The sequence below is a fragment of the Capra hircus genome, chromosome 17 (assembly GCF_001704415.2).
Source record: "Capra hircus breed San Clemente chromosome 17, ASM170441v1, whole genome shotgun sequence".
Lineage (NCBI taxonomy): Eukaryota > Metazoa > Chordata > Mammalia > Artiodactyla > Bovidae > Capra > Capra hircus.
In genome coordinates, this window is record NC_030824.1 from 60,489,727 (window position 1) to 60,504,842 (window position 15,116).

Below are 15,116 nucleotides of genomic sequence, written 5' to 3' on the forward strand. Positions count from 1 at the left end.
GGCGAAATTATACACCAAGGAAGCCTCGGAAGGAAGAGGAGGGGCCACTGCGCGTGGGGAAGAGAAGGAAAAGAAGGAAGAGACGTTCGGGGAAGGCACGGAGAGGAGGAAGGAGGAAGGCGGAGGAACGAGACAGGGGCGCGCGCGGGGCCGGGCGGGGCGGGCCTCCGGGAGGGCGTGCGGCGCGGGGCCGGGCGGGGCGGGGCCGCGGCGCCCGAGCTTCGGCGGGGGCTGCCGGGATCCCGGCGCCGTGCTCTCGCTCGCCGCTGCCGTGCTGCTGTGTGCGGCCCGGCTGCCCTCCGCGGGGCATGTCCGCGCTGCTCTCGCCGCACGCCCGGGGCTCCTAGCTTCTCCGGCGCTTGCTACGCTTGCGGCCCCTCACCTCGGCCCGGCGCCCGGCTGGGGCTGTGCGCGCGGACCGCCGCCGTCATGGGGCTGCAGCCCCTGGAGTTCAGCGACTGCTACCTCGACAGCCCGTGGTTCCGGGAGAGGATCCGTGCCCACGAAGCGGAGCTGGAGAGGACCAACAAGTTCATCAAAGAGCTCATCAAGGACGGCAAGAACCTCATCGCCGCGACCAAAAGTAAGCGGGGCCCCGGGGCGAGGCCAGCAGGAGCCTCTGCCAGAGGGACACCGACCATCCCGTGCCTGGGGCCGGCAGCCGGAGGATCAGGGGATTCATCCGGCACCGCGAGGCCCCGGGGTCGTTCCTCCTCGGCTCCTCGGGCAGCCGGGGCGAGTCCCTTTCCCGCCCCTGCCCCCGCGCGGCGGCCCGAGCCGGGAGCCATGCGCGTAAGCTTGCCGCCCGCCAGACCCGCAGCTCCGGCCGGGCGCCCTCCGTGCCTGCGTTCTCCGCCGGACCCGTCGGCAGGCAGGTTCTCTTGCCCCCTAGAGCTGCTCTGTCTCGTCTGAAACACATCAATTTCACGGGTCTTGTCTCGTGATCCTTCAGAAGAACTTGCCTGAGGATTCTTTGCAAACCTGCTGAGTTGGTCAGAAGTCCCTTAAGCCGTACCCTTTCTGTGTCTTTTTCGGATCCGCTGCGACAGTCTCGTCCCAGGCGCCTTACTATGCTAAACCCGAAAGTCCACCTGGCGTTGTGAAAATTCCTTTCCTCCTGCTGCGCCGAGGAGGGTTCACAGATCGGAGCTTGTGAGGCTGAGCAGACAGCCTGCCCTCTAGCCCCAGCGAGCCCTGCCTGCAAATAGGGAATTCCACCCCGGCCAAGCTTGCTGCCTTCCAACCCTGTTCGTCTCTTATCTTTTGAGCAACTCAGAAGTGGCCACAGGAAAATAAGAGATGTATCCGCTTATAGCGTCTGAAAAGAGTCTAGGAGGGAGGTGGCCTGAAATGCATGCTGAAACACTGAGTTGGTGATGCAGCTGGAAATAGGAAAAAATTAGCTTGAGTGAGGAGCCGGGCCTCCTGAGCACACATGTAACCTATACCCCGTCCTGAGGATGCTGGTTGAGTGTTGGCTTTTCCCTCTTAAAAAGACCTATCCATGCAGCAGACTGGGAAAAATACCCCATGTCACCGCATGCCCCCCACCCCAGTTCCCCATTTTGCATTAAGGAAGATGGAAACGTACTGACTGAATTGCCTCAGGTACCCAGCCCAGAGCCTGGAACAGTGCAAGTTCAATGAATGAATGAATTGAAAGAAATATGATTTCATGGAAAGAATTCAGTGAGTGAGCCATCTCTAATTTTGGAAGCAAGTCACTCAGCTTCTCTAGGTGATGACCAGGGTTCGTTTTGATTCTGTGACCTCTGGTGTTGCAAAATGAGGATTGGGAATCACTTTGGGACATGTGGCTGGTGGGCTATTGCGTTGGTGGCTCTCCAGTGTCTTGGCGTTGTGTGTGTGTTGGGATGGGGATGGGGAGGGGTTGTAAATATGTAGGTGTAAACGGAGAGAGGAGGAGACGAAAAGGACGTGGGATGTGTGTGTGTGTGTGTGCGCGCGCGCGCGTGCAGTGGACATGAGAAACACTTTCCTTTTGTAGCTTGGTCTTCACTAGTGTCGCTGGCTGGGGGAGTGTCCTTTCTCACTGACTCTAGCAGCTCCCTCTGGCTCGAGGGGTTTGAGGAGGGAGGCTTTGGTGTGGAGAGAGGCAGATGGCAAAGCCAGTTTGGCCACTGGTGGAAAGCTATTTATGTGACTGCATATTCGCTCTTCTGCCAACAGGACACACGCCTGTGTTCCAGCAGCAGCCAGTGCATCTGGGGGCCCAGCTGTCAGCCCTCCTCTCCAGAATGTAGACTTTCTGGCATTTGCGAATTGACTCCTTACTCCTTTTGATTCTTATCCTTTACTGTAAGAACCATAACTTATGCTTATGCTCTAGAGATCAACCAAAGTTTCTTTTTTCTCCTTTTCCAGAGAAGGACAGGAACACAGCTTTAGCTCACATGCCTTTGGCAAGTTAGGAAGGACCTGGCCTTTGCCCAGCTTGCCCCATAAAGTTCACATGGAGTTCATATCAAGACTAAGATCGAAGGATGTAAGTTGGGACACCTGAGTGTGATTCGCTTCACTGTTAGGGCCTGGCTGCAGGAAAATTAGGCAGGTCACTTTTGAGTTCCGTTTCTCTTGTTTTTTTTTTTTTTTTTAAATTTATTTATTATTTATTGTTATCTTTTAACAACTGATTATCAGTTTATTAAAAAGGTTGATTTACATGAGTTCCCTTCTAAGAGGCATCAGTAAGATTTTGCAGTGTTCAGCAGTGACTTGATTAGGTAATTAGAAATTACAGTCGAGGTCAATCATTGGCATAATCAGTTGAGCTTTTCTAGGACATCTGAATCAAGAGGTCGAGGAGAGACCTGAGACAGAGGGAGTAGCTACGGAACGGGGAACAGTCAACTAGCTCAGACTGTGTTTTCTGACACTTTAGGGTTTGTTTTGCAAAAATGGCATTTTCAGAATTGTGCCTTTAAGGGGTTTCCGCTTTTAATTGCCCTGTGTGATCCCTCCTGCATTCACTGAATACTTGTCAGGTTTATGTAACTTGGTTTTTGCTTTTTTTTTTTAAATGTCTTGGTCGTTTGTGAAGGCGTAATCTCTGAAAATTATGAAAACACCCCTATTACCAATACGTTTCTAAATACAAAGCTGACGACCAAATTGTTACTTCTGTGAAGAATGTATTGAGGCTTTGAATAATCCACAGATTATTAAAGAAGTTGGAGATGAGTTCTGTAGGGCCTGAATGTTTACACCTGAGTTCAGTTAAGTAGCGAATCAACAAGTGCTTCGCATCTACAGCTTGAGGATCGGGCTGGAGACACAGAGAGGAAACCAAGCGGAGGCCCTTGTCCCTGAGGTTACTGTCCTGTGGTTAAAATTCAGCTCAATCTAGGAAACGCATTTGAACTCCTGTACACATTGTGCTTAGTTCTTGAAGAAACAAAGGATACACAGACACACAGGTTAAAAGATTCAGAGGATTCAGTGACAGGTTTTCTAACTTGATCAGAAACAAGAGCACGTTGCAAGTTAGAGTGGAAGTTTGGGAACTCTGGTGTTTCAAGGAAGGAATAGAACCTGGTCAGATTGGAAACAGCTGGGAAGAAACCAGACCCTTGTGTTTGAGTAGGATGAGGAGACCAGTTTGGCCGGAATGGCAATTTCATTTGAGGGAGTAGACGAGATTGGTGGAAAGGTCAGTTTCAGATGATTGAAGCCGTAAAAGTGGGCTTGGAATGTGGGCTTTATCCTGTGGCGAATCACCGAGGGTTTTGCAGCAGAAGCCTGACTTAATGGGAAAGAGCTGCTTTAGAGGGATGGTTTGGTGTCTGTCTGTGCGTGGGGAGTAATTTTGGAGATAGCAGTGGGAGTGGGGAGGAGCAGAAGAGAGTCTGGGATCATTGATTTATGTGATGGATTTGGAGATCTTTCATTGAGTTCAATGGACTCTTTGTTTAGATGGCTTTTTTTTAGCACTTTTCCTTTTTCTCACTCCTTTCTAGAATAATCAGTGTCTTCTTTCAATACAGTTTAAACTTTTGTAAGCCATTCCTGTGATGTCTGTGTAGTTTCAGATGCTTATGTTTCCTAGTGATGTGTATTTATCAGAAATGGCAATAAACCTAATATGCTTTTGCTGTAAAGTTTATAGTTAGTCATTCTTGAGAGAATATGTTCTGCGCTAGAGGAAGACATGTATGTTTTAAACAGATAGTCCTTACCGTCCTTAAGCACTTACATAGCTGAGTAGCAGGCTCCTTAGTAAACTCAGATTGTCTGGGGGGTGTGTGTGTGTGTGTGAGCTGGAGGGGCCCTCGTTAGTCTTCTCTCATCACAGACCTGGGGAATCGTGTTACTGGTGGCCAGAACTAGAACTCGAGTCTTTCAAGTCTTTGTTTTGGTACTTCTTTTAGGCCTTGATATTTTAATGATTTTTACTTTGGTTTTCTTAGGAGCATAAAAGTTCCCCTTTGCTGTCTTTGTGTTTCTTGTTCCAGAGACACGGTTCACGTGGTAGTTTCTTTCGGGGAAGTTTGTCAAGTTGCTATTGCATGGAAGCATAGGGAGATTTGGAGGGCTTAAAAGAATTTCATTTAGTAAACTTGAGCCTTAGTCTCATTTGTAAAACGGGGTTGTTGCCTATAGCCTTGAGCTTGAACCACATGTGCAAGTGTTTTGAAAACACAAGTGTGAAGCGGTTGTGTAGGTGTTATTGTTTGCCCAGCTAATGTTTTTCCCTCTGACAATCCAAATTTTGTCCAGATGTCTATGCTGTTTCCCAGATGACTTACAGAAAGGTGTTTAGGGATGATTCTGGTTAGCCTGACTCAGTGGTTCTCAATCCTAATCCTGGTTGACCATTAGGATCACCTAGGGAGCTGTAAACACGCACGGTCAGGGTTGAGAAGTGCTGAACTCTTAACAACTCAGCATGGTACACCTGTTTTCTGGGCTGGTAATTAGATGAATGAGTGATTGGTATCTCACTTCTGACCAGGGAGACCTGTTAGGAAGTCTGCTGCAGACACTGGGAAAGGTTTTCTTTTTTGAGAGGGGAGGCTCGTATGAAGGGTTCTCGCCTTCTGCGATGTATGTCTGTGTTGCCTGGAGCTGTTCCCATCTCGGGAGGGCGAGTAGAACCAAGATAAGGAGTGGTAACTGAATCTGGAGTTTTGATGCTGTAATGAGAGCCACAGGTGGTCCTGTGCCTGCCTCTCTGGCTCTTCAGTCGCTCGCTCGTGTCTGACCCGTGTGATCACATGGACTGTGGCCCACCAGGCTCCTCTGTCCCTGGGAGTCTCCAGGCAAGAATACTGAAGTGGGTTGCCATTTCCTTCTCCAGGGCATCTTCCCAACCCAGGGATCTAACCTGGGTCTCTTGCACTGCAGGCAGATTCTTTACCGACTAAGCTACAAGGCAAGTCCAACAAAATGACGAGCCAGTTTCAGTTGGGTTTTCTGCTACTTAACACTCCAACTTTTTTGTGTTTTGGTTTTTTGGGGCTGCTCCTCATGGCTTATGGGCTTCCCTGGTAGCTCAGCTGGTAAAGAATCGGCCTGTAATGCAGGAGATCCCAGTTCAATTCCTGGGTTGGAAAGATCCCCTGGAGGAGGGCATGGCAACCCAGTCCAGTATTCTTGCCTGGAGACTCCCCATGGACCGAGGAGCCTGGCGGGCTACAGTCCTTGGGGTCGCAAAGAATCATATATGACTGAGTGACTAAGCACAGCAGCGTACATGTCTTGCAGAATTTTAGTTCCCCAACCAGCGACTGAAACTGGATCCTAACTAAGCTTTGAAAGCATGGACTCCTAACGGCTGGACCACCAGGGAATTTCCAACATCCTGATTTTGATGAAGTGGGATAACTGTAAATTGCGGGCTGATGCTCTGATTAAGTGGAATTTCGTGAGGCCCAGAAGTAAAATGCTATTTAAGAAGTTAATAAAGTAAATATAATTTTACCCTGAACGGAGGATACTCATCTATATTCTTTGCCCCAAGGGAATTACTGTGGATCCCCTACAGTTCAGGGCATCACTTGGGGGTAAGTCTTAAACTCTCACTTGGGGTTTTACTAGTGACCTGGTCTCTAGTGCTAGGGTAGACTTGCCATGAAAAGAATTCCTATCAGTCTTGACCTGGAATGTGGACCCAGACTGGCTTTAAAGGCTTTCAATACTTTACTCACTGCAAAGGTGGTTCTTGTCTCCATTTAGAGTAGTTCCTGTTAATATTTAGCGCTCTCCACCAGCCAGCCCTGTTTGTGTGGAATGTCTGCCAGGTCAGTGCTCGGGGTCTTCTGCTGGGTCATCTGCTGCTCTGGGTCTTCCTGCCGAATTGCTTTTTCCCTGCCCTCCCATTTGCTGCCTCCTACTGAGCTTTCTTTGACCACCTCCTCTTCACTCTGTTTTTTGGTTGGGGGTGGGGGGGCACCAGAGAGCATCGTTGACTTCCGGAAGAGGAAGGAGGCAGAGGAGGACGTTTTTGTGTTTTAATTTTTAATATAGCGGGTGAGAGAGTATAGTATAGGAGATAAAGAGCATGGCCAAGGCTCTGCCACTCATTCACCCTGGGACCTTAGTCATGTTGGGTAGCTTTTCTGTATCTGTGTTGTCATCCATAAAATGGAGATGATGAGACTTTCCCGGGAGTCCGGTGGTTAAGACTCTGTGCTTACACTGCAGGGGGCACAGGTTCAACCCCTGGTCAGTACACTAAGATCCCGCACGCTGCAAGGTATGGCCAGAAAGTGAAAAGAAAAAAGAAAATGGAGAGTGTTTCAAACAAGCACTCGAACGTGAACAATTATGATGTATTGTCTAATTTGCAGGTATACATTTTTTAATATAAATTTATTTAATTGGAGGCTAATTACTTTACAATAGTGTATTGGTTTTGCTATACATCAACATGAATCTGCCACGGGTGTACACGTGTTTCCCATCCTGAGCCCCTTCCAACCTCCCTCCCCATACCATTCCTCTGGGTCATCCCAGTGCACCAGCCCCAAGCATCCTGTATCCTGCATGGAAACTGGACTGGTGATTCGTTTCACATATGATATTATACATGTTTCAATGCCATTCTCCCAAATCAACCCACCCTCTCCCACAGAGTCCAAAAGACTGTTCTATACATCTGTGTCTCTTTTGCTGTCTCACATACAGGGTTATCATTACCATCTTTCTAAATTCCGTATATATGTGTTAGTATACTGTATTGGTATTTTTCTTTCCAGCTTACTTCACTCTGTACAATAGGCTCCGGTTTCATCCACCTCATTAAAACTGATTCAAATGTATTCTTTTTAATGGCTGAGTAATACTCCATTGTGTATATGTACCACAGCTTTCGTATCCATTCATCTGCTGATGGACATCTAGGTTGTTTCCATGTCCTGCTATTATAAACAGTGCTGTGATGAACATTGGGGTACATGTGTCTCTTTCAGTTCTGGTTTCCTCAGTGTGTATGCCCAGCAGTGGGATTGCTGGGTCATATGGCAGTTCTATTTCCAGATTTTAAAGGAATCTCCACACTGTTCTCCATAGTGGCTGTACTAGTTTGCATTCCCACCAACAGTGTAGGAGGGTTCCCTTTTCTCCACACCCTCTCCAGCATTTATTGCTTGTAGATTTTTGGATCGCAGCCATTCTGACTGGCGTGCAATGGTACCTCATTGTGGTTTAGATTTGCATTTCTCTGATAATGAGTGATGTTGAGCATCTTTTCATGTGTTTGTTAGCCATCTGTATGTCTTCTTTGGAGAAATGTCTGTTTAGTTCTTTGGCCCATTTTTTAATTGGGTCGTTTATTTTTCCGGAATTGAGCTGCAGGAGTTGCTTGTATATTTTTGAGATTAATTCTTTGTCGGTTGCTTCATTTGCTATTATTTTCTCCCATTCCGAAGGCTGTCTTTTTGCCTTGCTTATAGTTTCCTTTGTTGTGCAGAAGCTTTTAATTTTAATTAGATCCCATTTGTTTATTTTTGCTTTTATTCCCAATATTCTGGGAGGTGAGTCATAGAGGATCCTGCTGTGATTTATGTCGGAGAGTGTTTTGCCTATGTTCTCCTCTAGGAGTTTTATAGTTTCTGGTCTTACATTTAGATCTTTAGTCCATTTTGAGTTTATTTTTGTGTATGGTATTAGAAAGTGTTCTAGTTTCATTCTTTTACAAGTGGTTGACCAGTTTTCCCAGCACCACTTGTTAAAGAGATGTCTTTTCTCCATTGTATATTCTTGCCTCCTTTGTCAAAGATCAGGTGTCCATAGGAGCATGGGTACAGGTATACATTTTAGCATGCAGCCTGTTTTCTTGCCCCACAGAATGGCTGCTCTGGCCCAGAGATGAGTGTCTAATCTTTAGTGCCCGTTATCCCTAAGAATGTGTTCGTCCAAATCATTGTGACCAATGGCCAAGAAGAAAGACTTAGTGGTCTAAGGTTGGTAAGGCTTCCAAAGCTTGAATGGAGCTCAGGATGCTAAGAAATCTGGCAGGTTGTGAGTGGATGAATCAAAGCTAAGCGGTGTCTTGGGAGAGTATGTCCCAGAATTTGTTTCTGATTCAGAAAGGCCTGAGGGTGATGTGGAAGGTGTCACTAAGAATGTTGGCGATCTAGCCCAGTTGTCTGCAACTAAGGCTCAGGCAGACAGCCCCAGGCTTGCCATCCAGGGGATTGATAAGACAGAGCCCAAGAGGGCAGGAAGAGCTCGGCTTGAGAAGATAGGGTAACATCGTCAGAGGTTGGAGCCCACAGATTCTTGAAAAAATCACAACGGTGTTTTTAGAGGATATTCATCTTAGTGTCTAACATGCAGGAGACCCTAACAATTTAGTGGATAGTGTTTGTGTTTGCTGTGGGAAATCCACCAGGATTATACAGGGCAGCCAGAGACAGTCTGGAGGAGTTGTTACATAACCTCTTTTCCGCCAAACGATACTCCAATTCCCCTGGACAGATTTCCAAAGAAGCTGTTTTGAATTCTGACTCCAATAGCTATTTATCACCTTTTGATTTTATTTTTTGGGGGAGAGGTTGAGAGGCAAGAATTACGAAGGAGATGGAAGTACTGTGTAGTCTTCTAGGTACTGTAAGTGCTTAAATGATTGCTGACTGTGTGTGGTCGTGAATAGGTCCAAGTGTTTACCTCTGACTGTGGGGCTTCCCTGGTGGCTCAGAGTATAAAGAATCTGCCTGCAATGCAGGAGACCCGGGTTCAATCCCTGGGTCAGGAAGATTCCCCTGGAGAAGGGAATGGCTACCCACTCCAGTATTCTTGCCTAGAGAATTCCACGGATAGAGGAGCCTGGTGGGCTACACCGTCTGTAGGGTCACAAAGAGTCAGACATGACTAAGTGACTCACACTGTCACTTTACGTCTGACCATAGTTAATATCATGTGGTGTCTGTTGTCACTTTTTAAAAGTTTAGTGTTAGAAACGTACCTGTGAATGCACTGCTCTATGGGGTTCAGTATTCTCTTGTATTGCCTTTGATTTTTCTACAACTTGTTTAGAGAAAACTTGTCAAGTTGGCTTTCTTCACGAGTTGTAGGAGTGTTTAGATATTTGTAGATTATGATTCTGATTGACTGTCTTGGATGTTTTTTGCTTGGTTCCGTTTTTTTTTTTTTTTTTTTTTTAAGATTGCTTATTTTTGACTGCGCTGGGTCTTCGTTTCTGTAGTTTCTCTATTGCGACGCATGGGGCTTATGGCGCTGGCTTCGCTTATTGTGGAGCTCAGACTCCAGGCCCACCAGCTTCAGTAGTTGTGGTTACTAGGTTACTTTAACAGAATTACATATCAGAGACTAACAGGCAGTTTACAACTTCAATCAAAAACTGTTATTTGAAATGAACATCATTTAAGTGATTTTAACAATGGTAGCTAACCTTTATTAAGCATTTACAGTTTGGTTTCAGTTCAGTTCAGTCGCTCAGTCGTGTCCGACTCTTTGCGACCCCATGAATCGCAGCATGCCAGGCCTCCCTGTCCATCACCAACTCCCAGAGTTCACCCAGACTCATGTCCATCGAGTTGGTGATGCCATCCAGCTATCTCATCCTTTGTCGTCCCCTTCTTCTCCTGCCCCCAATCCCTCCCAGCATCAAAGTTTTTTCCAATGAGTCAACTCTTTGCATGAGGTGGCCAAAATACTGGAGTTTTAGCTTCAGCATCATTCCCTCCAAAGAAATCCCAGGGCTGATCTCCTTCAGAATGGACTGGTTGGATCTCCTTGCAGTCCAAGGGACTCTCAAGAGTCTTCTCCAACACCACAGTTCCAAAGCATCAATTCTTTGGCGCTCAGCTTTCTTCACAGTTCAACTCTCACATCCGTACATGACTATTGGAAAAACCATAGCCTTGACTAGACGGACCTTTGTTGACAAAGTAATGTCTCTGCTTTTGAATATGCTCTCTAGGTTGGTCATCACTTTCCTTCCAAGGAGTAAGCGTCTTTTAATTTCATGGCTGCAGTCACCATCTGCAGTGATTTTGGAGCCCCCCAAAATAGTCTGACACTGTTTCCCCATCTATTTGCCATGAAGTGATGGGAGCAGATGCCATGATCTTTGTTTTCTGAATGTTGAGCTTTGAGCCAACTTTTTCACTTTCCTCTTTCATTTTATTCAAGAGGCTTTTTAGTTCCTCTTCACTTTCTGCCATAAGCGTGGTGTCATCTGCATATCTGAGGTTACTGATATTTCTCCAGGCAATCTTGATTGCAGCTTGTGTTTCTTCCAGCCCAGCGTTTCTCATGATGTACTCTGCATAGAAGTTAAATAAGCAGGGTGACAATATACAGCCTCGACGTCCTCCTTTTCCTATTTGGAACCAGTCTGTTGTTCCATGTCCAGTTCTAACTGTTGCTTCCTGATCTGCATACAGATTTCTCAAGAGGCAGGTCAGGTGGTCTGGTATTCCCATCTCTTTCAGAATTTTCCAGTTTCTTGTGATCCACACAGTCAAAGGCTTTGGCATAGTCAATAAAGGAGAAATAGATGTTTTTCTGGAACTCTCTTGCTGTTTTGATGATCCAGCGGATGTTGGCAATTTGATCTCTGGTTCCTCTGCCTTTTCTAAAACCACCTTGAACATCTGGAAGTTCACAGTTCACGTATTGCTGAAGCCTGGCTTGGAGAATTTTGAGCATTACTTTACTAGCATGTGAGATGAGTGCAATTGTGTAGTAGTTTGAGCATTCTTTGGCATTGCCTTTTTTTGGGATTGGAATGAAAACTGACCTTTTCCAGTCCTGTGGCCACTGTTGAGTTTTCCAAATTTGCTGGCATATTGAGTGTGGCACTTTCACTGCATCATCTTTCAGGATTTGAAACAGCTTTACTGGAATTCCATCACCTCCACTAGCTTTGTTCGTAGTGATGCTTTCTGAGGTCCACTTGACTTCACATTCTAGGATGTCTGGCTCTAGGTGAGTGATCACACCATCGTGATTATCTTGGTTGCGAAGATCTTTTTTGTACAGTTGTTCTGTGTATTCTTGCCACCTCTTCTTAATATCTTCTGCTTCTGTTAGGTCCAGACCATTTCTGTCCTTTATCGAGCCCATCTTTGCATGAAATGTTCCCTTGGTATCTCTAATTTTCTTGAAGAGATCTCTAGTCTTTCCCATTCTGTTGTTTTCCTCTATTTCTTTGCACTGATCGCTGAGGAAGGCTTAAACAGTTTGGTTTACTTTGTGGTAAATCCTCTTATTTATTGTGAAAACTTCCTCAATGAGGTATGTTGTTATTTACCCCGTTACAGATTTGGAAACTAATTTAGCGAGGTTAACAGCTTGTTCCAGTCACACAGTTCGTCAGTGGTGGAGCTGGAATGTGAACCCACATTTGTCGGACTCCAAAACCCTTAACCACAATAGTAAGCTGTCTCTCTAAAGGGGTGTAACTGCGGTCTTCCATTAGGAGAAGTTACTACAGTAAGACCTGCTTATATGGCAAGCGTTATACATTTCACGATCTAGTTAGGAGACTATGCTTATTAGCTCAGTTGAAGGACTATGATTTACAATTTAAGGCCACCTGGGATGGCTACTGTAAGTAAAACTGATTGTTAATTTGTATAGTAAGTGTGGGTATTCAGAGATTGGGTTGATTTAGGATCAGTTGCTAGTTGGAGATGTCTCTCTCCCTGCCCCTTAATCTCATCTCTTCCTTTCTCTTAGTGTCTCTTTTCCTCTCCATTTCTCACCCCAGCTTTTAGAAGCGTAAATTTCAATTTTGTTATATATACATACATATATATATATATACCTATATATATATGTATGTATATACATATGTGGGTTTCCCTGCTAGCTCAGATGGTAAAGAATCCACCTGCAATGTGAGAGACCTGGGTTCAGTCGATCCCTGGGTTAGGAAGATCCCCTGGAGGAGGGCATGGCAACCCACTCTAGTATTCTTGCCTGGAGAATCCTCATGGACAGAGGAGCCTGGTGGGCTGCAGACCATGGGGTTGAAAAGAGTCGGACACGACTGAGCAACTAAGCACAGCACACATATATGTATATACATATATGTATTTATGTGTGTGTATATATATTGTTTGGCCACACCACTGGGCTTGCAGGATCTTAGTTCCCTGACCAGGGATTGCACCCTCAGCAGTGGAAGTGTGGAGTCCTAATCACTGGACTGTCAGGGAAGTCCTTTGTTCTCATATTTTAGTATTAGGCTTTTTCCTAATGTCGAGTCAGTTTAGAACTGTAAAATGATACAGAGAGTCTCATCCTAAACCTCTCTGTATTTGCCATTCAGCTTTGAAATAAAAGCTTCCTGTCTGCCTCTTCCCAATGGCACCCTTTCCCTGAAGAGGTGCAACTATCTCAAATCTGGCATACATTATTCCCAGGTATTTTAACTCATTATTGACTGGAGGATTTTTGTGGAAACTAATGCCTGTGGCCATCGATTTGTTACATAAGTGATATTGGTATGTTTCCAATCAGTAATGTTCTGGTAACAAAAGATGTAGTGATCCGTTTCCAGTTAATAATGTGTTAATACATTTGCACACATTCCTAAATAAAAGATAGTATGTTTTGTGTGTTTTTAGCACTGGGTGTTCTTTGGAAGGAATGATGCTAAAGCTGAAACTCCAGTACTTTGGCCACCTCATGTGAAGAGTTGACTCACTGGAAAAGACTCTGATGCTGGGAGGGATTGGGGGCAGGAGGAGAAGGGGACGGCAGAGGATGAGATGGCTGGATGGCATCACTGACTCGATGGATGTGAGTCTGAGTGAACTCTGGGAGTTGGTGATGGACAGGGAGGCCTGGCGTGCTGCGATTCATGGGGTCGCAGAGTTGGACACGACTGAGCAACTGAACTGAGTCATCATATAATGGATTCATACTACATGTGTTCATGTGTGCTCAGTTGTGACCGACTCTTTCAACCCTGTGGACTGTAGCCTGCCAGGCTCCTCTGTCCATGGAATTCTCCCAGCAAGAATACTGAAGTGAGTTGCTGTTGCCTTCTCCAGAGATCTTCCTGACCCAGGAATTGAACCTGGGTCTTTTTCATCTCCTACATTGGCCGGTGCATTCTCTATCACTGCACCACCCGGGAAGCCCATATAGTTTCTTCTGCAACTTTTTCCCCTTGACATCCTATTTGTGAGATTTATCCACGTGGATGCATGTAGCTCCATTTCATTGAGTTTGACCTTCTTCCTACAAGTGGCATTTAAAAAGACTTGGTTAATTGAAGTTAATGTAGATACTCTAAGGTGTTTTATGATGTACCTTATTTACATGCAGTTTTTGGATTGTGAGACAATATATTTGGAGAATTTATTCAGTATGAAAGCCCTGGTGTTATTTTTATAAACTTTGAAACACTGTGTCTGGGGACTTCCTTGGTGGTCTAGTGCTGGGACTCTGTGCTCCTAATGCAGGGGGCCTGGGTTCAATTCCTGGTCAGGGAACTAGGATCCCACATGCCGCAACTAAAGATCTGCATGCTGTGACTAAGACCCAGTGCAGCCAAATACATTAAAAAAAAATCCAAACACTAACTCTAATAACCAGCAGATAACGAATTCATGAATTTTAAAGATATTTAATAAAATGTCTGTTTGATATTTAAAGTTACCAGCTTGGCATGGGCAATCAGAACAAATCAGTTTAAATTTCAAGATTGGAAAAAATAACTGGCCTGAGTCACACAAAATCTTCAAGGGCCTTTTTGCCTTACTGAAATTAGATTTTCAGTATTAGCATGTTAAAAAAAAAATGGTCATCTTCACAAACACAGTGCTCTTTAAGCACTCTGGAAACTGTCAGTCTGGTTAGGTCAGATGAGCATGATTTTTAAGGCAGGGATTGGTTGGTATTTTGATAGGCCTCTGTGCAAACAGCCTGTTTATTTAATTACCCTAATGTAGGAAATGTAGGGACATAATTTATAGACTTGCTAGGGGGATGTTTTTCTAATTAGAAAGCTTTGACATCCTTCTCTTTAAATAAACAGGCACACTGAAAAAAAACCCTGACACTGGACATTTTAAGCGCAGACATCTCTTTAAGCCCCGAGATCTGCTGGGATTGCTGCTGCAATGCTGCTGCTAGGCCTGCCTCCCTGGTCAGACTAGAATTTCCTCCCTGCGCTTCCTGAGGAAGATGTTAATCTTGTGCCACTTAATATTTCAGCGGGGAGTGTGAGTCTTCTTTCCTTGTTGCCCGGTTCACCCGCAGGCACTGTCTGCCCCTTGCTCCGAGGTTCCATCACCTTCTGGTAGCGGACGAGTCACGACTGGGAATGTGACTGGAGGAAAAATCAGTTTGGCCAGACTGATGTCACCTCTGGCCTGAATACTGGATATATTTAGGATTCTCATTAAGAAGGTGCTTTAAAAAAAAATTCTGACTATAAAGTTAGCTCCACCACTGATTAGGTGACCTTGGTGAAACCCTCAGTGGCTAATTTTCTGTTTGTTAGTAAAATGGAGATACCAAGAACTCTACCTCAAGGGATGGTGATATTTAATCCTCATGTTACTTATGAAAGATCTTAGAGCTCTCTCTGGCCCGTGGTAGGTACTGTCATCATCACCATCATCCCCCTGCTCCCCACCATCATTTTCATAATTGGAAGATGACTTCCTTAG

At 45.5% G+C, this 15,116-nt stretch overlaps 1 protein-coding gene across 2 annotated transcripts in view; it reads left to right on the top strand.

The window, feature by feature from the left end:
* ARHGAP10 (Rho GTPase activating protein 10) overlaps nt 203-15,116 on the top strand; it is a 381,488-nt gene continuing 366,574 nt past the window's right edge. Inside the window, exon 1 of one of the 2 annotated variants that reach the window (XM_018061589.1) lies at nt 203-583. In XM_018061589.1, coding sequence (XP_017917078.1) covers nt 430-583 — 154 coding nt within the window. In that variant the 5' untranslated portion in view covers nt 203-429. The remainder of the gene's footprint in view (nt 584-15,116) is intronic. The other variant, XR_001919411.1, reaches the window with a different exon arrangement.